The 25,063-nt window shown below is 45.0% G+C and overlaps 1 protein-coding gene across 8 annotated transcripts in view; it reads left to right on the top strand.

The window, feature by feature from the left end:
- SLC14A2 (solute carrier family 14 member 2) overlaps positions 1-25,063 on the top strand; it is a 442,098-nt gene that overhangs the window by 396,285 nt on the left and 20,750 nt on the right. For all 8 annotated transcript variants that reach the window (XM_014857279.3, XM_070513124.1, XM_070513125.1 and 5 more), the window contains 6 exons: positions 984-1,112; positions 5,623-5,815; positions 9,526-9,673; positions 10,698-10,832; positions 12,592-12,641; positions 13,156-13,330. In XM_014857279.3, coding sequence (XP_014712765.3) covers positions 984-1,112; positions 5,623-5,815; positions 9,526-9,673; positions 10,698-10,832; positions 12,592-12,641; positions 13,156-13,330 — 830 coding nt within the window. The remainder of the gene's footprint in view (positions 1-983; positions 1,113-5,622; positions 5,816-9,525; positions 9,674-10,697; positions 10,833-12,591; positions 12,642-13,155; positions 13,331-25,063) is intronic.

Here is a 25,063-nt window from a genome sequence, read left to right as displayed (position 1 = left end):
TCTCCTCGGCAGCAGCCCTCCTCTAGCCAGAGCTCCCTTCCTCCATCACAGGGCACCCATGATCCTGTTGCCTCTACCTTGCAAGAACAGTCAGTACGTGATAATATTTAATATGCACACACATTCATTCAACAACCCCTCACCCAGCACCTTCCATGCACCAGACGCTGTTGACCCTTGTCACACTGATGTCAAATGGACAAGCTTCAGCCCATGCAACGTACAGTCAAGGGCAGGAGGATAGACCACAGTACACAAAGTTCATTCTCCGGCAGGGGCCTTGCAGTTGGACTTGCCCAGTCCCTCCTTCATCTCACTCCTCTCTCCCCACAGCCAGCAGAGCTATTGGAAAGGCCAAGGGCAAGGTTTATTAGGAGCAGGGAGAGAAGTTTAGGTGCACAAAGGCTTCCCTGATGAAACGGAAAGAGGCCACAGACTCAAGCTTGGATCCCACCATGCCTCTGGGCGGCCCCCTGCTGTACTGAGGGGAGGGGCAGCTGCTCATCCACAGCTGACTCAGCTCTTCCACGCTGGGCAGACATCAGAGGGAGAGAGAGCTAAAGTGCAGCGATTACAGAGGGCTGCACATAATGCAGCCAGAACACACTCTCTGTCTGCCTCCTCCTTCCGCTTCCTTCCTCCCTTCCTCCCCTCCTCTCAGTCTCTTTCACACATGCACACTTATACACACACACACACACACAACTTCAGATTTCTGTTAGATTTCCATCTATACCTAGCAGTCTGAGACTCCTCTGAGAAGCAAAGGAGGGGTTAGACATGGAGAAAGCAAAAGCGTATAATTAATTCTAGACCATCAAGGGTAATCAGATGTGTGTGTGTGTGATCTAGAAAGGTGCTGCCAGCCTCATGACTACCCAGCATTTGTCAAATAAGCTGTCTATTTCCTGTGAGTACCAGGAAGGAGGGGATCAATGAGCACCACCAAATTCAAAGGTAAAGTGACTGTCTGTCACCCCCAGGTCCGCGATTGCCTCAGGACTCCATGGGTACAATGGGATGTTGGTAGGAATGCTGATAGCCGTGTTCTCCCAGAAGTTAGACTATTACTGGTGGCTTCTGCTTCCTGTGACCTTCACAGCCATGGCCTGGTGAGTTGCCTCATTCTCTCTGCCCACAGACCCACAGGGCCCTGAGGTGCTTGTGTCTTACACTGGGTGGGGACATGCACTGTCATGGGTCCCAGTGTCTTTATAGTCAGACTGATCTGTCTCACAAGACACTATGAAAATCCAAGAGTTCCATTGCAACACAGGGGATCACTTTCAAATTTGGAATAACAGGGCCCCTTTAAAGCAGCCAAGGACCACATTTTTTTTAATTGTGCTGATAATCTTCCTTAATTGATAAGCCTCATAATAAAGGCTAACATTTATTGAGTATTTCCTCCATGCCAGGCACAGTGCTTAACAAGATAGGGTTATTATTGTCCCCAGTTTCCAGAAGGGAAGACCAAGACCTGCAGAGGTTCAGTAACTTGCCCCAGGTCATATCTGTAAAAGTGTTTGATGCCAGCATTCAGAACCCAGAGTCTGCACTATTAAACCCAGGCTCATGGGAATCAGCTATCCTGTGGCCTAAGCAAGACCCAAAAGCAGAAAACTCTCCTGTAATCGAATCAGAGAGCTTTCTTGGAACAGCACGTCTACATTTAAAGCACAGACTCTTTCAGTGAGAAGCATCCATTGAGATCTTGCTGTGCAATCACCTCATCTTGAAAAGGAATAAAGAAGTCAAGATATTAGGAACAGATGTTCATTGAGTGCAGGGGTGTGCTAGCCTTTCACACATGGGAGCCTTGAACCCGCGGCAGGTCTGTAGAGTGTCCCAGTGGCAGGAGTCCTGAGGTGAACCCGTGTCCCCCAACCCCTGTGCCCCACAACTCTCAGACACACTGAGTGATTTTTAACATCTCTAAGAAGTAAATGTCTTTCTTCAGTTTCAAAGTCTGGAGTTACTAAAAACAGTTAGTTTAATTTAGTTTAAGTACTGTTCCGTTACTTTTTAGTAGTGCTTGCAAATAAATTACTACATTAAGCATTCTGGGCTATTTATGTTTCTTCTTAGGGTTCCTGTCTTTTTTAATCCATTGGGACAAAAAGCTACAGCAGTCAGTTCTGTGGGGATTTCCTTAATGTCCCCCACATCCCAGGCAGGAGGAGTGGGGGAACTTGTCTTCATTTGCACACATTTGGTTTATAACTACATAGATTAAGCCCCTCGGCACAGCCTCAGCCTCATTGCACCAGCTGGCAGTTTGTCTACAGTGCCCCCACCCCCACTTCCCAGTTTAAAAGACAAAAAACCATAGAGAATCTCACTGAGCTGAAGCCTGAGCTACCACTCCAGCAGTTCACTACTCCACTCATGTAGTCCTTGGAATCTCATCCATAAGGTAGGTATCAGTGGTGCCATTTTCCAGATTATCAAACAAACAAGCATTTGCTGAGTGCCTGCCATGTGCAGGGACTATTCTAGATGCTGGGGATACTTGTGAACAAGAGAGGGTCTCCGTATTCTTGGAGCTTATGTTCTTCTTGGCAAAGATGGAAATAAACTCATTAATTAATTAAAAAGTTCATTTTAAGAAGTGATCATTGTTTTGAGGAAAGCAAAATGGGACAGAGATTAGTTCCAGATGTGGGTGATCAGAGAAGGACACTTTGCAGAGGCAACATTCGAGCTGTCACCTAAATGATAAGAGGGCACCTGCCATCCAAAGATCTGGGTGAAGGATGTTGCAGGCTGAAGCAGCAGCTCGTGCAAAGACCCCAACTGGAGAAGTGGAGTGTATTCAAAAAACAAGACCAGTGGGCTGAAGCCCTGAATGAAGGAGCAGTGGCAGGGGTGAGGGCAGAAGTAGACGAGGGCCAGACCCTGTATGCCTTGCAGATCCAGTAAGTCTTTTTGATTTTTATTACAATTGTGTTGAGGAGCAGTTAAAGGGTTTTAAGCAGAAGAGTGATAGGATATGGTTTAAATTTAAACAAATCGCTCTGCTTGCAATGTGGAGCGCAGATTTTAACTGGAGCAAGAGTGGATGCTGAAAGCACAGTTAGGGGTCTGCTGTAATAACCCACAGAGGGATGAGAGTGGTTTAGACCAGTGTGATATCCACTGGGGTGGTGAGAAGTGGTTGGACTTGAGGTATATTTTAAGGAAAGTAGAGGCAACAGAACTTTCTAGGAGATTGTGGAGTATGAGGGGGGAAAAGGAAAGAAGATTCAGTACACTCTTACAATTTGCCTGATTGCCTGGCTTCATGGAAAAGACTACGAGAAAAAACAGGTCGGCAGTGGAAGACAGGATGCAAATCAAGAGTTCTGTTGGACAGATTAAACTTTAGACTTCCAGGCAGAGATGTTGAGAAGGTGATTTGATATACAAATCTGGAAATTAGTGATATGTCAAGATTTGGAAGGCAGAAGCTTAAGGAAGATATTTTGTCCATGAGATTAAAGGACATCACTCAGGAAGAGAAGGTAAAAAAAAAAGAGAGAAGACCCACGACAGAGCTGTAGGATCTTGTGGTATTTAGATGTCTGGCAGAGATGGGAAGAACCACCAAAGGAGACTTGAGAAGGAGCAGTAGAGGAAGCAGGAAGGAAATAAGAAGGTGTAGTGTCGGGGGCTGGCCCCGTGGCCGAGTGGTTAAGTTCGCGCGCTCCGCTGCAGGCGGCCCAGTGTTTCGTCGGTTCGAATCCTGGGCGCGGACATGGCACTGCTCATCAGACCACGCTGAGGCGGCGTCCCACATGCCACAACTAGAAGAACCCACAACGAAGAATACACAACTATGTACTGGGGGGCTTTGGGGAGAAAAAGGAAAAAATAAAATATTTAAAAAAAAAAAAAAAGAAGGTGTAGTGTCATGGTAGCCCAGAAAGAAAGTGTTTCAGTCCAGTGGAGGGGTCCAACTGTCAAATGAAGGGGGCAGGGAATGGCCACGGATTTGAAAAGACAGATGTCACTGGTGAACTGGACAGGAGCCATTTCCATGGCGTGGGGAGGACACACACCAGACCCACACTGATAGAGTAGGTTTAGGAAAGAACAGGAGCAGAAAGATGGGGATAGCAAGGATAGACAATACTTTTGAGAAGTGCTGCTGTGAAGGAGAGCAGAGAAATGGGGCAGTAGCTGAAGGGGACCTCATCTTAAAGGGGGAGGATTTTTAAAGGTAGAAGGTACTGCAACATGTTGGATACTTATGAGAATGATCTGGAGAAAAGGAGAGATCGAAGCTGCAGGAGAGGAAGGACAGAATTGCAGGAGTGAAATCTCTGAGACAGATTGGATCCCGAAGTACAAGAATTGGCCTGACAAAGGTGCAGGGACATTTCCATTGTATGAAAAAGGCAGATGCAGAGGCAGAGGCAGAGTTTTGGAGAACCAAGCAGTCAGAGTGTGGATCTTATGGTTGGGTAAACAAAGCATTTCTCATCTTGTCATTTCTTTAAGATTTTATTTTTTTCTTTTTCTCCCCAAAGCCCCCCGGTACATAGTTGTGTATTCTTCGTTGTGGGTTCTTCTAGTTGTGGCATGTGGGACGCCGCCTCAGCGTGGTCTGATGAGCAGTGCCATGTCCGCACCCAGGATTCGAACCGACGAAACACTGGGCCGCCTGCAGTGGAGCGCACGAACTTAACCACTCGGCCATGGGGCCAGCCCCGTCATCTTGTCATTTCTTAATGAAGTAAAGCAAGGTGGTTAGCTGAAACTAAAGGGAAGCAGACAGCAAAGATTTGAAGAGAAAGGAGAAAATGTAAAATAGTTGTCTCAGCAAGTTGGAGACCTAATTTGCTGGGGATGTGTAGTAGGCTTTTCAGGCAGTCTTAAATGCCTGTTTGAGATTCATGGTCATTAATTAAAGGTAGACCAATCAACCAGATCATGTGATTTCATGTTTTGTCCTGCAGCTCACTGAGTGTGGGAGACGAAGGGTGTTAGGTTTCTAGGGTGGCAGGTCCCTTCTAGAAGAAACTGAAGCTAAGGGAGATTAATTACCTAATGTTGCTCAGTCAGCCTGTAAGTGTAGGACATAGGACTTGCACCTAGCTGCATCCATCTCCAAAATCCATGCTCTTTCCAGGAAGAGGGCAAGAAGAGAGAGGACACAAACAACGGAAGGTTCCATTTTCACGTGGCAGTTCCCAGAGTAGCTCAAATTTAGCTGAATCCAAGCCCACACAATACCTATGTGCCAGCCTCCTCCTAGAAGGTCAGATTTCTAAAGTGTTATCACAGCCCAGGACAATAGCTATTGTACATCTTGATGATCCAAAGGCAATACATGATATTTTATAAGGATTACATTTTGTTTCGTTTTCTTGATTTAAGAAACAAGGAAATGCTTAAATTATTTTATAAAGTTTTCTATTCAAAACAAGTTATAATACTTTTAAAATCTGTTTCTCAAAGCTGTAGCCTTAAACACCTTATTCTCAATCCCACATCAATGGACCACTAGAGTCTCAAGGGAGCCAGGAATGGTTGTGCCAAGGAGAGGAGACAATGGATGGCACAGTGGCCAGAGCTGATGAGATGGTGTAGACCTAAGGGTGATCACAGTGATTAACTCTTTGTCTCTTCCATCTTCAGTCCAGTTCTTTCCAGTGCCTTGAATTCCATCTTCAGCAAGTGGGACCTCCCGATCTTCACGCTGCCCTTCAACCTTGCTCTGACTCTGTACCTGGCAGCCACAGGCCACTACAACCTCTTCTTCCCCACAACACTGGTAGAACCTCCATCTTCAGTGCCCAACATCACCTGGACAGAGATTGAGATGCCCTTGGTAAGTTATCCAAGGGCAGATGAGTTGGGACCCCCTGATTCCACTGCAGACCTTCTCAGTAACCAGCTTGTGGATTACCCAGGCTCTCAGCTTCCCTAGATGCATCTCCACCAGATTATGGGTCCTAGCAGAGGACGGAAAAGGGTCACTGCCACCTCCATATGTTCCTTCAAAAAACCTTTACTGAAGACCCAATGTGTGCTGGGCACTTTCTCAGACACTGGGAATACGCAGGGAATAAGACCACATCCCTGCCTTCGTGAAGCCTACACTCCACACAAGGAAACAGACTAATAACTGTACAAACAAGTGTTAAGCTGACAGTACAGAATGATGGGATTGAGGGAAAAATATTAGATAAGATGAATAGTTAAATGAAGGGGCAAAGCACTAAAATAAATATTTAAACTTAGGATTTTAAAGATATCATCAATCGAAGATGGTGAATTTTCATGTACTTTCCATATCAGTGGTTCCCAAGCAAGGGTGATTTTCCTTCCTGGGGAGGGCAAACGACTGCAGACATTTTTTAATTGTCAGACTGTGGGGGAAAGGGTGCTACTGGCATCTAGTGGGTACAGGCCACGGTTGCTGCTAAGCTTCTACAATGCACAGGACAGCCCCTTCCCCATAACAAAGAATTATCCAGTCCAAAATGTCAATAATGCCAAAGTTGAGAAGCCCTGCTTTATAACCTATTATCACAAATGTACATATTCATTGATTCTACTGATCTCTAGGCATCAGAGATAAGGAGGTATAATAAAAATCTAACATAGGATTAAATATATAGAATTGTAAAATTTTGGCCCTGTTAATGAACATAGAACTAACAGCTAACACTAAAGCAAGTTTGTTACGTCTCAGAGACTGTTGCAAGCCACCCTCATAATAACCCAATACTATAAGTACCATCATTATCCCCATTTCACAGATGAGAAGACTAAGACGCAGAGAGGCTTAGTTGCCCAAGGTCAAACTGCAGCTAGTGCCTCAAGTATTGTTTGTGAGATCAGACTCCCAAGCCCTCACCGCCCCTGTTGTCTAGATGTGCTTAAACCTCCGCGTGGCCCTGCTCCTGGGGGCTCAGTTCCAGGGCCACCGCCCTGGTGGGGAGGACATCACAGGCCCTCCAGGGACAGCCACACTCTGAACCTGAACCTACCAAAAAAGGCTCCCCTGCCCCTAGCGGCAAATGCTGCCTCCAACAATGCAAAACCTTCATCAAGTTTTTGTCTTTTTCAAAGCTTTGTCTGGGGCTGGGGCTGGAGTGGGATTGGAGACAGGCTTAGGGCCTAAATCCAAGAAAGCAAAAAGACAGAGCTGTGCGTTCAAGGGAAAGCCCATCCTCTCAGATGGAAAACAGCTGGGAGCAGAGACAAAACTCTTCCTTTGATAGACTCATCAGCGATCAGTCATCTGGCAATTAGGCTCACTGCCTCAGGGACCCAGTCCGGCTGAGCCTGAGCCCTAGCCATGAGGCATGCTCCAAGTGACAGCTTCAGGGGCATGTGGCACTGCCAGAGAGAAAGGCCCACCGAGGCCCCCCACCCTCCCTGCACTGTGAGGCTATCCAGTGTGGTGTTGAGGAGACCAAAGTGGAGAGGGCCACAAAGAAGGGGCGCCTTTTGTTCATCTTCAAAATCAACAGTAGGAAACTGGTAGGACCCAAATCCATGTACCCTGAGGTCCAAGCTCACCCTCTGAGCTCTCCACCACACCACCGCTCTGACAACAGGCTCCTTTTCTTCCACCCATCCAGATCTGAGTTTTGAAGAATCAACACCATTTTGCTCCTTCTCTTTAAAACAATGGGGAGAGTGACTTTCTTTTTGTTTAACCAGCTTGTTGTTGTTACATGGGGATTATCCGGAGTGTGGAAGAGACTGGTGCTCAGTAAATTTCCACCGCACACCTGACTGCCTTTCACACCAGGGTGTCAGCTGTGGCCTGTAGAGCAGCGTGGTGGGGAGGGCAGGCCGCCCTGGGGTCACAGTTCACCAGGCTGAAATATGGGTCCCAGCGGAAGAGGCTTCATGCTAAACCCAGGCTCCATTCCAAAGCAGCTTGTTCCCTCATTCCTCTCATTCTTGACTGCTTGGGCTTAAAACCTTGTTCCCAGGTGGGAAGGTGGGAGTTGGGTTCCCCTCAGCATCCTGCATTCCTCAGACTTTGGGAAGTCATGGAATATTTACTGAGTAGATTTCCAACCTGTTCCCAACACTTAAGCTGAGTTCCCTGGACTGGTACAAAGTGTTTTCAGGGTTCCTTTAAATAAGATGGGGCCTCCATCGTGTCATTCCTTGCATAAGTCTATAAACTCTGGCCCAGCCAATGCCTGAGACAAGGGTGGAAAAAGCTTAGAAGCTCTCTAGGACTCCTCAAACACTATTCTCTAAAGAAATCAGACTGACTCCAGAATTACATTAAGTTGTTCAGAAGTACAAAATTTCATCCAAATGGAGAAAAGCAATTAACTCCCAACATCTACAGTAGATTCTCTGTAATCTACTGGTCCCCAAACTCTGTTGCACATTGGAATGCCCTGAGGCCCCAGCCATGCCCCATACCAATTAAATCAGAATGTCTGGGGAGGATCCAGGTATCATTTTTTTTTTCTAGACCTTTAAATCACTACGGTGATTCCCACGTACAGTGGCGTTTGGAAACCACTGAGCTCATCAATACGTATTTATTAAGCTCCTATTATGTACCCAGTCGTAGAGGAGCTCTGTCCTCGAAGAGGTCATGTGACCTGGTAATGGAGAAAAGAGTTAGCAGAATTTTAAAGCTGGAAGATCATCTGCAAGGGCAGCCTCATCATGTTACATAGAAGGGCATCAGAGCCCAGAATGAGGAAGTGACATGCCATGGTCACACAATGAAATTGTGCTGGAGCCCTCGACTTCAAGGCCAGTGTTCTCCCTACCTTGCCGATCTCCCTCTTTTCCTTTTTGCCCTCAAAGGACTACCAAAATGTGTCAACTCAGCTTGGGCAGAAAATCATCTGACATCACTGCCAATTTAATCATCTCCAATTCCAACACTGCCAAATGATGCTCATGCTCAGGGATGTTTGCACTTCGTGCTGTTCTCCAGATGTTCCATACACTACCTTTCTGCAATGCTAAGTGCCCCTCAAGAGCAGAGAAAGTGCCTCCTCCTCCTTCCCTGGGCCCCACAATCCCCAGGGTGGCCCTGAATGTCCAGCCGCCACCAATAGACTAGGGGTCAAGCTCAGAGGCTGTAGCCTGGGCTTGACCACCAACGAACTAGGTGATATTTGGTCAAATCATTCATCAAAATAGCCTAGACTATTTCCAATATTCCTGAAATATTTCTAGGCTTTCAGAAGGTCTAGAGGAAATCTGATGCCCTGAAACCCCCAATGGCAGTCTAGGGACAAAGTGCCCTCTGGTCCCCTCAAAGCAGAAGCCATGTGTCCCTCAGAAGCACCCATGTTCAGCCCCTGTGTTGAGAACCCCTGCCCAGTTTTGCATGAGGGATGCTCAGATGCCTGCTAGGTGGTGGAGTGAGAAGCTATTTGTTCCAGCACATGCCTTCCCATGCTCTCTCACACGCTGGAGGGCACAGCCATCCTCCTGTTCCGCCCCATTACCCACCCAGGAATGGCTCAATCCTGGCCCTGAGGCCTGGTCTTTACATTATCAGCCCACACTCCAGTGACCTGGATTCTGTTGACTTTGCAGCTGCTACAAGCCATCCCCATTGGGGTCGGCCAGGTGTACGGCTGCGACAATCCCTGGACAGGCGGCTTGATCCTGGTGGCTCTGTTTATCTCCTCGCCGCTCATCTGTTTGCATGCAGCCTTTGGCTCAATCGTGGGAATACTAGCAGGTAGGACAGCGCCCCCCACCCCTGCAGTGAGGACTTTGTGATAATTTTCCTGAGGTCATCTCACCCCACCATGGCAAATATTCTAGACTTATTATCTTTACTGGAGCTTTTAAACACTGTCAGGTCTAGGGACTTAATTTTCTCTTGCTTGAGTCTCTGAAGGGAGCAGATTACAGTAGCAGAGCATGTGGAGGGGTGCAAGGAGACTGACGACCTGGTTGGCCTGCAAACTGAACCCCTGAGAGCTGAGGTGTGGGGAGGAAGAGGGAACCCTGTGGTGATAGAGAGCAGTAGCAGACCAACCAGGGGCATAAGTGACCCAGACGTTAGAAATTTGGGGTAAGCTAAAAGAAAAAACTTGTCTCAAAAGTTGAATTGCCATTTGACAATTGTAATTTAATATTTCTACACGTACGAATATGTATGTATATGTATTTACATATTTATATGCAGGTAGTAGAGTCAGAAATTGGAGTTGGGGGCATTGGGAATAGGAGCCTGTTGACTTATCCCAATGTTTTCCAAATACTTCTTGGAAGTACAACTTTAAAAACCGTTTTTATTTGGAAATAATTTCAAACATCTAAAAATAGTACAAGAGGCATCTATAAATTCTTTATCCAGACTCACCTGTTATTCACATCCCACCACCCTTCTGTATCATTCTTCTATCTCCACATGTCTATACGTGTACATACGTACTTTTCCTCAACCATTTGAAACAGAAGTTTTTCAATTGAAATCTTTCTTGCTAAAAATGTAGCTGCTCTGGGCAAAGGAGTTGGGAAGGCCCGGAGTCCCTGGAAACAGTCACACCTCTGTGTGAGTTTGGAAACCACTCCTCTCTTCTCATTGTTGGTTTCTGAAGACTAGATGCCATTTGCAGAGGCTCCTTTGATGGGCAGGGCTAAGGGTGTGGGGGGAACAGCAGAAGGGAGGCCACCCTGAGTCCTGGCCCCAGCCACGGGGTCGTCTTTGTGCTGTGACCCAGAACCAACCAGAAACACCACATCTTGTCCCACAGCCCTGACAGTGGCCATGCCCTTCGAGACGATCTACATGGGCCTCTGGAGCTACAACTGTGTCCTCTCCTGCATTGCCATCGGCGGCATGTTCTACGCCCTCACCTGGCAGACCCACCTGCTGGCCCTCGTCTGTGGTGGGTATTTGGGACAGCTGACAACCAAGTCACTCTGCTCTTCCTTCCCCCCTCCCTTGGTTATGTGAAACCCCTGGTGACCACTAATCAGAACCGAGCAGCAGTGATAGAAGGACCAGTGGCTTAGGTCCTTAACCATTGAAGGATTTGAGATTCCTCCTCTATCAAATGGAATCACAACCACTATTAATGCAATTATATTTACACAGTGTTGTAAAGTTCACAAGGAAATCACACGTGCATTTCCTCATGTGCTAGTGGCAGCATTCTTGTTCTCAATAGCTCTTCATTCAACAGCTATTTGGAGGGCACCCTAAGTGCCAGGTCCTAGGGTAGGCACCGAAGATACAGTGGTGACCACACCTTCATGAAGCCACAGTCTAGCAGAAGAGAAGTAAGTGGGTAATTATTAAGGCTGTGGTGTCTAAAAAGATTGTTAGAAAGATCCAGTGAGATGATGTACCTGGGAGCACTGAGGTCTCAGAAAATCATAGCACACCGCTATAGAAGTTTGATTTCCATTGAGTAACTAGAGAATGCGGTGTCCGAGAAGAAATCGGCCACAGTCCTTATTGTAGCTGCTCCAGCACCACACTCTGTGCTTTATAAACATAGGGACTCACTTAATCCTCCCAAGATCACTACCTGCACAGACTGTCAGCCCCATTTTACAGATGAGGAAATGAGATTCAGAGGGGTGAATGAACTTGCCCTAGAAAACAGCTAGGTGTTCTATTAATTTCAGAAGCAAGATGCCCGTCCCTGCCCAAGAGTTTCTTCTATTCTCTGGAAACAGCAAGACTTTAATAAGCAAAACTAGAGACAAGAGAAGAATAGCAGCCAGGAGAGATTTTCTTTTGTTTTTTCCCACTTATGTGTGGAGACTCTAAATGACTTCCATGTCCCTTGTATCCCCCTCAGCAGCCAGCCTGAGGCTGGGTGTGGAGACAGTGGCCTTAGTAAATATTTGTTAAGTCAAAAGGGCCAAATATTTTGAGGTTCAGACTGTAACTGCCTTTGCTCTTCAGAGAAGTGGCAGATTCCTGTGGCTAGAACCATCTTGGAAGGCTTCAAAGGGAGGCTGGGGTTTATCTCAACACTTTTTGGGTAGGATTTGGATAGACAAAGCGACGGGGAGAAGGTATTCTGGACAGAGAAACAGAAAGAGCAAAGTTCATGGGCAGAAGGAGCTTGTCTAAAGGGACCACGGGTGTGGACGATCTCCCCTAACTGTCCTGGGTGCCCACATCATGTAGTTGAACCCAGATGTCTGGCTCCTAAGGACCAGGTCGGGGACCCAATAAGGTCCAGCCCTAATGGAACTTGGTGAGAGTCCAACTGTATCATGGTCGCTCAGGATCTTGGACAGGAGGGGCCCTATCTGGAGCTCATGTAGTCTGACCACTCACTCGCCAGACAATCATCCAGCCATCCAGCCTGTGCTAAACCATCCCAAAGGTCAGTGTGGACAAACAAAAGATGCCTATTGACCCATGACTCTATGCAAGGGCACCATGGAAGTGGGGAGGGGATAAAAGGATATGTAACCTTTAATCTCTGCCTTCAGAGAACACACAGTCTGGTGGCAGATGGGCTACACCTAACTGTAAAGATAACTAATCATGTCAGGAGAACATGCCAAATGTCAGAGTGTGGTACAGACCCTGAGGCTGCTGGAGAAAGGGTGCGACCCTGCTTTTGGGGAGGACTGGAGCTGGGCTCTGGAAACTGACTCTCAATGGTCCTTTTTCCTCCACAGCCCTGTTCTGTGCATACATGGGAGCAGCCTGCACCAACATAATGTCAGTGGTGAGTTTGGATTCTCTGGAATACTGCCCTAAAGTGCCTTTCCCCACCCAGGGTTCTGGACATCTGGAGTCTTGTGGAAGAATCATGAGTGGGTTATGGTAGCTGGCACTCCACACAACACTTTTGTCAAGGTTTATCCAGGGTTTGTCCAAAGAAGGACTGACAACTGCATATATGTGCCTCGGGGGGAGGGTGGAGAGGGGTGGGGGGTAGCTGAAAGAGAGAGATGTAACCAGCAGTGGAGAACACGGATGGACAGATGGAGGTACCTGTGTTTGGCTGGATGTGGGAGATTATCCTTAGGCCGATTTTCATCTCCCTCACTAAAAGATTCTCATTGTTCCCAGAGGTACCAACATCTCAAATTCTCAGACCAACCACTCTGATGTTATGAATCCAGAAACAAATGCCATCACTAGGGGAGGATACCTATCCTCAACCCCTATCACATCCTCCTCCCCCAGATTCCCCAGAGCCTGGGAACATTTTCAGACCCCAGTGCTTGTGTTTCCAGGTTGGCGTGCCACCAGGCACCTGGCCCTTCTGCCTCTCCACCCTCATCTTCCTGCTCCTGACAACCAACAACCCCGACATCTACAAGCTCCCACTCAGCAAAGTCACCTACCCAGAGGCCAACCGCATCTACTACCTGACAGTGAAAAGCAGTGAAGAAGAGAAGTCCTCCAGCGGTGACTAACCAAGTCCAGGCAGATGTGTTCTTTGCCTGGACCTGGTGTCTGCTCCCTGTGGTCTCAACTCTGGGTCAATCAGCTGCAGCACTTACCTTCTTTGCCTCTCATTGCACCTGTGTGGAACCAAACACACCTGTAACTCTCCTTCCCTCGTGCTGATTTTCTCTCTCTGCCCAGACTGCCATAACTATCCATTGTGCGACATTAGAGGAAGTTGGTAATGGGCTTGCTGGAGTTAGAAGTAAGGCATGTGTTTTAAATGTCATCGACTTAAAACAAAACTATTATTTATATTTAGTTTTTTGGGAAGGTGATTAAGAGATGATCTTCTTGGCTTGGTTAACTAAATGAGAGACGCTGTAAAATTGAATTTGCTGAGTGGTTCCTAGGCAGATATGGAGGGGGTGAAAATTCAGGGGACACATGCAAAGAATTGAAGGTGCCATGCTTCACAGAGCTAGTGGCTGATGGGCACATATAGCTTTACATAAAAGAAAGGAATTTCATACTGATAGAGTTTTAAAGTCAAAACAAGGACAATTAGGGCACTGAAAGTGTCTAAATAGGGAGTCTCGAACATTCAATGGTAAGAGTACAGGGCAAAATGATATTCCATAGCAGGAAGGAATTAATTAATTAGAATCCTATATAAGACTTTTATCATGAAGGATAAGCGTTTCTCAGTGAAGGTCAAACCAGCAACTTTGAGCGGAGATTTCAGTTGAGGAAAGTACCTGAGCTCAGTGTGTGAGAAGCTGGAGAAATGTATTTCATTTTCCTACTTGCTTGTGGGCGTTGGAGGCCTTATGAGGTCTGTGCTACTTCAAACAAATGGTCAGCCCTGATGCTGGAAGAACAAACAGTGACCCATGAGTTTCATAACTTGGCTTCCCAAGCATGCTCATTAGCTTGCTTTCAGCCTTGAGTTATATGTAGATCAGGAATCGGCCAGCTTTTTCTGGAAAGGCTCAAATAGTAGGTATTTTTGGCTCTGGAGGCCTTACAGTCTCTTTTGCAAATACTCAACTCTATCATTGTAGTGACAGTATGTAGAACTGACAGTATCTGAAAATAGCCTTAGACAGTATGTAAATGAATGAGCGAGGCTGTGTTCCAATAAGACTTTATTAAACAAGCAGCAAGCTAGATTTGGGCCACAAGCTATAATTTGCCATTCCCTGATACAGACATCAATATAATAACACTTAGGAGCTGGTGATCACCCTAATAACAGTTAGGAGCTGGTGGGCAATGGGCAGGCCCAAAAGACACCCCCAGTTTCTTTACAACAAACATAGCCACAAAGGCATTTACAAGCTGGGGATAGTGTGAAGATTCTTAGGAAAGCAAGAGTAATGTGACCCAAATCAGGAAGATCTGATCTGAGGCTCTTCCGGAGAATTGAAAGACCCAGTGATGTGCACTAGGGGGCGCAGTTTTAAACCAGGCCCTCCTTCCACATAAGCGTCTGGAAACCACTCCCAAGGTTCACCCTGCCCTGCCTCCTCACTCTGTTTTCCCGGCTGCCAGCAGGCACACCACCAAGGGAGGAAGAAAAAAATTATGACCCTTCAGTGCAAGAGTTTACAGCAGGAAGAGCAGGGAGACCCAAAGAATTTCAGGATTGGAAGAGTACAAAGGCCAGGTGGTCCCGCCATCCTATGATAAGTGAATCAATCTCTTGTATGGAGGATGGGGGCTTCAGTTCCATGACAGGCTTCCAGATGGGGCTCAATTACCCAAAACGGAGGGAGACCCCAAGGTATTAACAAGAGATAACAGAACCAGAGGTAACCCCGTTCATTCCTTATGGGCGAATGGCCCTAGGAAGTCCCCTCTCCTCTCCATTAGCCCTTGAGAATCTCCACCCAAGAATTGGATCTGGTGGGAACTATCTTCTAGCCATGCTTTGTATTGAATTTCCAGGAGAGGAGAACTATTTGGATTTGAAAAATCCTTTCAGCTCACCTAGACAAGATTCTCTCTCCCCATCTCTTCTCTTCCCACCCTACTTCATAGTTTGTCATTTACCAGAAACCACTTTGGCTACAGGTATCTGGGGGGGTTTTCTCCCTCCCAAGCTCCCACTTTAATCCCCATAGAAATTAGAAGTTAACTGTATTACAAGCTGCCAAACTCATTTGAAGACCAATGGATAAAATCTAAGTTATTCAGAAAACAGAAAAAATACATCCAGCAACTCTGGAAAAACTACAGGGCTCCAGAAACTCTATAATACACTGTGATCAAGATGGCCAAATATTTATGTACAAATAGGAAAACAAATGATCTACTAGTGTGGTATAAGAAAGAACTGCCTGGATGAAATACTGTTAATCACTGAATTATCTTGGCAACGGAAGTCATATAGGAGTGATGAAATGTTTAAAAATACATCTTTTTAGGCTCAGAGGCAGAAAATCAATGGTGTTTCCCAAATGTGGTCAAACAAGCTCCTCCTGGAGGTAGAACATATCTAATTAAGCCAGGCTGGTGGACAGATGTGTCTTTCTTGTGGGCATGGGTAAGGCTGGGACAGAAATGAAAATCCCCACCCCTCTAAGAAAAGTCTGCCCAGTGCAGATCACCCTGCACACAGGTCATGGACGGATGCCCAGAGGGCCTGTGAAGTAGCCCAGATAGTCTTATGGGACTGGAGAGTTCCCTGGAGTGATCTTGACACACCTTTACCAGCACCTCCCCATCCCACTGACCCCCTGAATGAGTAGAGGCAGGAGCCCTAAACTTACAGAGCCTCACCACCAACATGAGGTTTCATGGGAGCAGGGCACCAGGAGGGAAGAAGGACTTTGGGGCCCACATTCATCTGTTTTTCTACTATCACCCCAAACTACAGGCAGCTCTTAGTTGTACAAATGATAGTTGAACATAAATATTTACAGCTGAATATAAATAAGCAGTCATTAAGGAGAGTAGGAATATAAGTGTGGGGTTGGCGAGGAGGGGGCTCCAGAAAGGAAGTGCTGTCTTAAACCCTGTCCCTATCACGCCTCCCCTCTCCCTCTCTCCACTGTCTCCTCCCCAAATCTTATCTTTTCTCCCTCTGGTGTCACCACCTTCCCCTCCCATTTTCATCTTCTTTCTACAACACTGAGGAGTTCTACTGTCAGGATGAAACAGTGTTGTCCTGCTGCATCTTTAAATGATCAATCTTGAATCATCTTTCCAATCTCTTCTACGATAATTGACAGTCAATTTTCTACGTCTTGGTCAAACTTGGGTGTTTGCTAGGAAATAATCCATTTTCTTTAGTGTTAAAATTTTGTTCCCATACTGTTATTCTTAATGTTCTCACAATAATTTTAATCTCTCCTGTTTCTGCAGCTTTGTCTCCTTTCTCATTTCTATTCTTATGTAATTTTGCTATCTCTTTTCCTTATCAGGCTTGTGAGGGGTTTGTTCATTTTATTGGCTTTTTCAAAGACACAGTTTGGGATTTACTTGTCCTTTCTACATGTTTTGGGTTGTTTTCTATTTTATTGATTTCCTTTTCTTGTTTTCTCATGATTTATTTAAATTTTCATTTTTTTCTAACATTTTAAAATTGATGCAAATTTCTTTCATTTTAGATCTTTCTCCTTTAACAACAAATGAATGTAAGGCTATTAATCTTCCCCTGAGTACAGCTTTAGCTGTGTACTGTAATTTTTGGAATAAAGTATTCTACTTTCATCAGTTTTTAAATAGTTTGAAATTTTAGTTTTGATTTCTCTTTGATCCAAGGATTATTTAAGAATGTTTCTTAATTTCCAGCACATCGGGTCTTTGGGTATTTTTTAACTTTCTATATCTAGTTTTATTGGATTATGAGCACAGACTATGACCTGTAAAATCTCTATTTTATGAATTTTTCTTCATAGCCAAGTACTTGATTGATGTTGGACATACGGAATGCAAAATTTTGATTTGAAGGAAATATATATTAAATTGATTGATTAATTTCATCATTCAATTCTATGTGCTTATTTATTTTTTGTCTATGAGATCTTAATTCTGAAAAGGGTCTATTGAAATTCAACTGTAATTGTATAGTTTTAGTAAATTCTCTTTACATTTCTAAAACATTTGTCATATATTTAGCAGCTACATTGTTTGGTGCTTACTATGACTGTCTTTGATTCTTCATAACCTTTATCTTTTAATATTACAAGCTACACATTTTTATTCTTCTTAGTCCTTTTAACATCATTCCAATTTATCTGACACTAATGTTGCCACACCCACTTTCTTTCTGGAACTTTCTTATGCCTTTGTTTTAACATTTATCATTTCCTTTTAACTGTATCATTTTCTTTTAACTGTATTTCTTAAAAATAGCATAAAGCAATGTTTTATATTTAGCCTAATCTTAGTGTTTCTGTAATTTAATAACTTAACTTCTTCATATTTAGTGTAACAATCAATATACTTGTTTTATTTCTTCCGTCTTACTTTACTTTATACTCTTTATTTTTCATTCCTGCATTTGCTTTTTCACTTTCTTGATTACAAGTTTGATCATGTTACTATCTTTTTCCTTCCTCCCTTTGTTTATTTGGAAGGTCCACTATTCTTTTCCATTCCACTAGTGATTACTACTCCTTTCCCAACACTCATATCAAAAGTCTATTTCTCTATTATTATATAAAAACAATATGCCAAATAGTTTACCCTGACAAGATGCCCCATTTCTCCAATGCTCCTTCCCCACCCTGAGGAATGAAAGCCTTTACACTACTTTCGCCATTCTCCTCCCCAGGGCCCCCAGCCTTAACATGCTTTTATTTCTCCAGTATCTCCCACTCCTAGATTTTGCTGAGATCATTTATCATTTTTAATTTTTTTCCCTTGCAATATGCCTGTTCTTTTTACAAGATTCCTTATGTAGCCCCTATGGCACACATTTCCAGTAATTTTATCATTGTATATTTGGAGTTTACTATTTATATTGGACATGTTACCTCTATTCTTCACCTTCTCCTGTTGTGCAATCTTTGCTCTGATTCATTTATCACTTTGTTCTGATTCATTTACTCATTTAGAACACTGTCTTGAGTATTTTTCTCAAGTACTATATGAGAGAATATGGGTGACATATTCTCTGACTCTTTGCATGTCCACAAAGTCTCTTTCTCCTGGCAAGTAGATGGGATTTTGGCTGGTTGTGGGGTCCCTGAGCTGCAGCCTTTTCCCTCAGTTGTCTGCAGGTGTTGTCCCTTCATTTTCTGGCTTCTAAGTGTTACAAATGAGAAATATGATGTCTATCTCATTCTTTTTCCTTTGTAAATAACCTATTCTTTCTTTCTAGAAGATTGTAAATTTTCTTTTATCTTTAGAGTTTTGGAATTTTCTGAAGCTAAGCTGAAGTGTGTGTCTTTTCTCATCAATTCTGCCTTTCAATCTGCAGACTCAGCTCTTTCTTCAGCTCAGGACCTTTTTTCTAACGTTTATTATTGCTTTTCTTCCGTCTCCTCCTCTTTCTCTGTCTGGAATGCCTACTATACACATGTTAAGTCTCCTTGATCACTGCTCCAAGTTGCTTATCTCCTTCACAGTTTTTACCATTTGTATTTTTGCTATACTTTGAGATATTTCTTCCATTTGATCTTCCAGGCCACTGATTCAGATCCCAAGAGTAACCTTTCTTTCCTTCAATTCAACAGATAAGTTGATTTTTTTACTTCAAAACTCATATTTTTCATTTCAGAAAGTCTTTTGGATGAGGGCCAAAATTGAATCTTCATGTGTGCTTATGTTATTCTTTTTGTTGTTGTCTATCTCCTCTTGCTCCAGAAATCTGATACAGCTTCTGGTAACTTGTGGCCCCAAACTTCTACCCATTCCCCTTATTCCATGACTGATGGGCCCCTGTGTTGGTTGGCCAGGGCCACTTGCCAACTTTCATGAACTAAGTCCCTACAAACTCTGCCTTGTGACTTGACCTCATTCACTCATTCATCCAGAAGACATGTATGAGGAACTATTAATATGTTACCCAGACCCCCACTTGACAACAATCCAGGAAAGAATCAGACCAGTTCCTGCCTTCAAGGAATTCATTTTGTGGGGATTTGCCTGGCCAGGTGAGTAGTCTCATCTGAGGTGAAGACGAGGATGGGACCATAGATTGCCTGAATCACGTAAGTCTTTCATGGTACCAGTTTCATTATTTTGAGTGAATTACATGGTTGGGTTGCTCTTCTGTTCAGGAAAAGTATCAAGCATGATCTTGAGGGTCCCAGGAAAATTTCTTTTCCTCTTCTCCTCTTGACCTCTATCTTGCCATTACCTGCTGCCAGTCATTCCCAGCTATCTTTTCAGTTTAAGGCTTTGGACCTGTTAAAATATAAACAGTCCCAGGAAGGCACACAGTAAGCATGATCAATCATTTGCATCTTAGGTTGAAGGGGTCATTTCTGAGAATAAGTTGGAAAAAAAGAAAGGAGAATACAAAGAAAAAAAATGGGTAGCACATTTTGAGAGTCTTTGGCAAGGGAGAGCATGCTGAGATGAGGCCAAACTGGGTGAATGAGGTCTGGACGTTTCACCAGGAATGATTGTGAAGCTGTTGTGTTTAGCTTGGAGAAGAGAAGAAATGGCTGGAGCCATGGCTGTCTGCAGTATGAGGTAACACATGTGGAAGAAGTCAATTTACTCAACATTAGTTCAGAGCACAGAACAAGGACCATTAAGTGGGAGTGATAAGCAGGCAGCCTTTGAATCAGTAGAGAATGGTGCTTTTTAACATTGGAAGTTGTCTTAGAAATAGTTGTCCTTTGAGACCCTGAGTTTCCTGCTCTGGCAGTGCAGGAGGAGGGGCTAGAGGCCTGTTGGGGAAGCTTTCTTTGGATGGAGGTAGACCAGATGGACCAGATGACCACTGTAGCCTCTCTCTTCCAAATCCAAGTTTCTGTGATTCTTTGGCCCTGAGTGCCTACATAGGAATGAGGGGGAGGCATCTCTGAGGTGGCAAAAAGTTAAAAACGTGGAGATAAAATGTACCAAAAATATACCATTGTTGCCTTTACAGCTTTTCCTATAGCTTGACGAGTTAGCCATTTGGTCAGTTTACCAAACTGCTCAACATGGGTGCTTATGTGGATGCAAGCTGAGGGGCCAACCTCATGTAACTGTGCCTTGTCCTTGATCTTCTCCTCCTTATCGTTCTCTCCTCTCACGGACTTCTTCTTCTCATCAGTCCTCTAAGATCTGCCCAGTGAGAAAATTGATCTTCCTGGCTTGTATTAGTGGTTACATCAAACCCATGTGCCCCAGTTTGTTTGTGCTTCCTGTCTGAGTCTGAGCTTCATTTCCTTGGATCATAAAGGTTATGAGAGCTTGGGGATAGCTATAATCTAAAACCACTTAGGGGCTAGCAGTTTCACTGTGGGTATGAGTTCTACCCAATAAACCACAGTCTCATTTGGCAACTTTAAAGGCATTTACTTTTTTTTTTATTTAAGTTCATAATGGTTTACATCATTGTGAAATTTCAGTTGTACATTATTTCTTGTGTGTCACCACATAGGTGCTCCCTTCCACCCCCTGTGCCCACCCCCCACTCCCCTTCCCCTGGTAACCACTGAACTGTTTTCTTTGTCCATGTGCTTGCATTTACATTCTATGTGAGATTTTTTGACTTGCCTGTCTTTTCCTGCCTCCTGCCATTCATAGAAGATAGAAGAATCCATAGGGAACACTTCTGTCCCTAGTGGGACTAGGATTCCAAGGCCCCAAGGAGGGAAGCAGGGAGATTGCTAGAAAAGTCCTTTTTACCCTCTGTAAATTGATAACTGGGAGCCTCCAGCACCCTCCTACCGCTGCACAGTTTGCTGGAACAGAATGAAGGAAGGGAAGTAGGTCTTTGGAGAACTTATAGATCAGCTTGAATTTATGCCACATGAACTCTGGTCTTTTCCCTGGAGGAATCTAACCTCTCCAAGTTTAGCCCCCAGTGGTCAGTGCAATCCTCTTCCCTCTACAAGGCTGGAGAGGTAGAGTGGAAGGGAGCTATGAGCATTGGGAAGAAATTTAGTTCTGCAATGAATTCTGATTGACCCAGCCTTCAAAGAAATAATCTGTAGGCATAGACAGATCTCCTGGGGAGCCATTGGTGTCTGAGCTGCAGCCCTCAGTAGGACCTGTCAGGGACAAGATTCGATATTGGTCTTCTGCCTTCCAGGATAGCACTTTATTGCCCCACCCTACATCTTGAGTGTGTGAAAGATACTACACTTCTAAGCACCATGGTTCCATTTGGCTCATGGAACATGTGTGAACTTCCTGGAGGCTCCTCAGGGTTAATCAATTCCTGTCTTTTCAAATTGGTTCCATGCTGTGAGCAGGTAACATCTCCCTGTTATTTCCAGGGTGGATGGATGCTTAGGGACCTGGAGGGAGCATGCTACAAGAAGTTGAGGATCCCTGAGGAAAGGCTAGAGCAAAAGGGCAAGGGATGGGCATGCAGGGCTGAGCCAAGAGCCAGCCAGCTGGGAGACAAGGAAATGTGTTGTCAGCAGACAGCCATGGGCCCTAAATCAGCAACACCAGGGGAGGCCCACTGTCCAGGGAGCTGGTCTGTAGTCAGTTCCCCTCCTCCTCCTGGAATGTGGGCCTGCCTGTTCCTCCCCCGCATTGTTTGCTTTCCTCCTTCGGAAGGCCCTCCATGATCAAGACTCCTCTTTGGCAGTTCTGAAACACCTGGCATGGGGAAGGGGGCCTTTGACGTCAGCAGGGAGTTTGTCTACTCGGGTGTAGCTAATTTCCTTAGTGTGCAGTTTTGTTTCTGAACCTGGGTAGGCCACCTCATACCCCGTCACTGAGCTTGTGTGGAGGGGGGCGAGCAGGGAGGGTGGATATTTGGCCCATCATACTCACAAAGCCAAGCAAAACATGTTTGAATTTGGCCCCCTCCCCAAACTCCAGCCCACAGACCCCATGGCCTCATGGGACTTGGGAGGGCCAATTTCCCTAATATATAGTGCTCAGAGTCCTTTCTGGAGGCGGGGGTTAGGTCATGCCCTTCTTGCTCTGAGAGGGTCCCGTTGTGAATCCCCAGAACCCTGGTCAGCAGAAGTCAGAAGGAGGAAAGATCTGAAAAATTCCACAGAACCAGAAAGACAGCATCTAGTATTGGGATTGTGCAGAAATTTCCATGGAGATGCTGATGGCAATACTGTTCCCCAATCTGTGCCCTGCCTGGAGGGAGAATTAAGGGAGTTTATTGAAGTTGGAAGGTAAATTGGTCCCCTGAGGAGACAACATTTAGATGCTTGTTTTAAAGGCAAATACTGGAGCAAGAAGTCTAATGAGAGGAGTAACTGGCAGGTAGTGTCTGAGGGAGGACAGTGAAGCTACTACTAGACAGGTCTTGACTCTGCCCCTTTAGAGGGCAAACCAGGTTGGGGAACCATGGTAGCTAGAGCCAGCCTTCCTGGGGGAGTTTAGCAAGTAATCTTTCTTTCACCAGAAAGGCCAGGGAGAGTGTGAGCAAAAAAGCATTTGTCTTTCCTCTCCTTCCTCCTCCATGGTACTCTTCCTCAACTGGAAGACGTGCACTGGGCATAGGGTTAGGGAATGCAAAATAAATTTGCAGAAATTCAGCAAGAGAATGGGCTGGAGGGCATGGAGAAGTGAAGGAGTTCAGGTGTAAGGAGAAGTCCAGTGCCTGGAATTGAGGACCAGAGACACCGCCCAAGGAAAGAAGCTTCTTGCAAAATCCTGATGGTCTAGTTTCCTCCAGCTCTGTGCAGGAAATCAAAAGAAGTCCAGGTAAGAGGTCCTGGGGGAAAAAAATGAACTAGGTAGACCCCGTAGGCAAGAGGACCATCTGACTTTTCAAAGAAAGAGATAAAAGAAAGGCTGCTCTTTTTCTGTTCCTTTCTTCTGTTGAGCTATGGTGTCTTTGGAAGCCAATCTTGGGGCAGGAAAGCTTACTAAGAACTCCAGAGAGTTTAGACCCTGGAAGCTTAAAGCTGGAAGAGCTGTTAAATAGTTATAGTTCAAACCCCTCACTTTATACATGGGGAAATCACAGCTTGTCTAGGGACCTGTTAAAGTGATAAAAGAGCCTGGACAAAAGTCCAGGTGTCCTAACTCACAACCCTGAGCTCTTCCTGCTCATCTGGTGATGGAACCAGTTTAATCTATCAGCCCTCAAAACCCCTTACCACCCTACCTGCCCACTGGAAGAGCCTTCATATTATTTGTCATCCTTTTCACAACTTGGAAACCCACAGCTCTAACACCAGCATGGTTTCCAGGGCAGCACTGTGTTAAGTTGAGCCATGGGAATGCTAATAAGGTGGATTTGAATACCTTCTTCCCGGGATTCATTACCTGCTGCTTCCTGGGTGGAGGCACCTGGTCCAAGCATCTTGGCCTCTCTCCTCAGGTTCTGTACCCCTTCAGCCGACATGCCAATAGAATTAATCCGTCTCAGTATCCACAAACATCTTAACATCCCAGCTTAACAACCTATCTCCCTGGAGCCCCTCTCTTACATAGCCATCTTAGATTACTGTAGACATATTCTGCATAGCTACAGAGAGTGGATGCTTCTGGAAGACAGATAGCTGTGCCATAAGGAACAACATTTCAGGATATTGACGTCATCTGATAAGAGAAGGGACAACCTTGTAAGGTATGTGGTCTCCTCCGAAAGTGGCACCAAAGGATATGAGCCTTAGTGAACTTGCGGAGGGAAGGCTATTCTGAGAGGTTTAGAAGTGCCTGTGGCCAGCCCTCTGCCTGCTATCAACACCCTGGGCTTGATATATCCCTTCTCTCAAACTTGTACAGCATCTACACCCCCTTTTAAAGTTAAAGGGAAAACATAAGTTTACTCTCAAGTGCCAACTCTGACTAATTGGTTTTGGTTTTCTGGAGCATGGTGTTAAGAATTCGGAGGCTGGATTGAAACTTATTGGGAAAGAGTGCTGTGATCAATTGGCTGTGTTTGCCATCGATAATGAGAGAGAGGTGTGGCAGGGAAGAGGATGTGGGGAAAAGGAGTATGGAATGCTGCCATAAGAGAAGAAGGCAGTGTACAATGGCCTAGATCCTTCCTTGACCTTTCATTGGGTGTCACAAATGTAATGATACACAGGTGTGTGGGGCTTTTTTTTTTTTTGGTAACTTGTTACTCCTTTTGGGATATGATATAATTCATAATTTTTTAAATAAAAAAGTCACAAGTCCACTGGTATCATTAGGAAGGCTCCAACTGTCTATAAAACACCTACATTGCAGGAGTGAAAAATCAAAACCAGGAGGTCAAAAACCTGGCTCCATAACTGACTAGCTGTGTGGCCTCAAGTAAGCCACTTCTCTCTGGGCCTCAGTTTCCTCCTGCCAGTGCCTAGATTCAAAGTTCACTTGATTATCAAGGGTTGATAATTCCAAGTCCTTTCATTGGGCTGGAAAGTCTTTATTGCATACTTTTCATGTGCGTTGTAACTATCAATAGAGAACTCCACCACGGCTCTAACTTCAAAAGCTCTAGTCTAGAGTGCCTTCTGCAAATGAAATGGGAATTCAAAGAATGGAATAATCCATATGGCCAAATACACAAAAGATGGCTTCACGAAGGAAGTGGAACATAAATCTGACCTTGAAGGGTGTATAGTACTTAGGCAAGAAGAAGAAGGAAGCACAGAGGGCCAGCGATAATGCCAGAGTGCCAAGGCAAGGTGTGTGTTGGGAAGGGAAAGGATGAGCTGGGTGACAAAG

Source organism: Equus asinus, chromosome 7 (assembly GCF_041296235.1).
Source record: "Equus asinus isolate D_3611 breed Donkey chromosome 7, EquAss-T2T_v2, whole genome shotgun sequence".
In the NCBI taxonomy this organism is placed as follows: Eukaryota; Metazoa; Chordata; class Mammalia; order Perissodactyla; family Equidae; genus Equus; species Equus asinus.
This window is presented reverse-complemented; position numbering and strand designations above follow the sequence as displayed.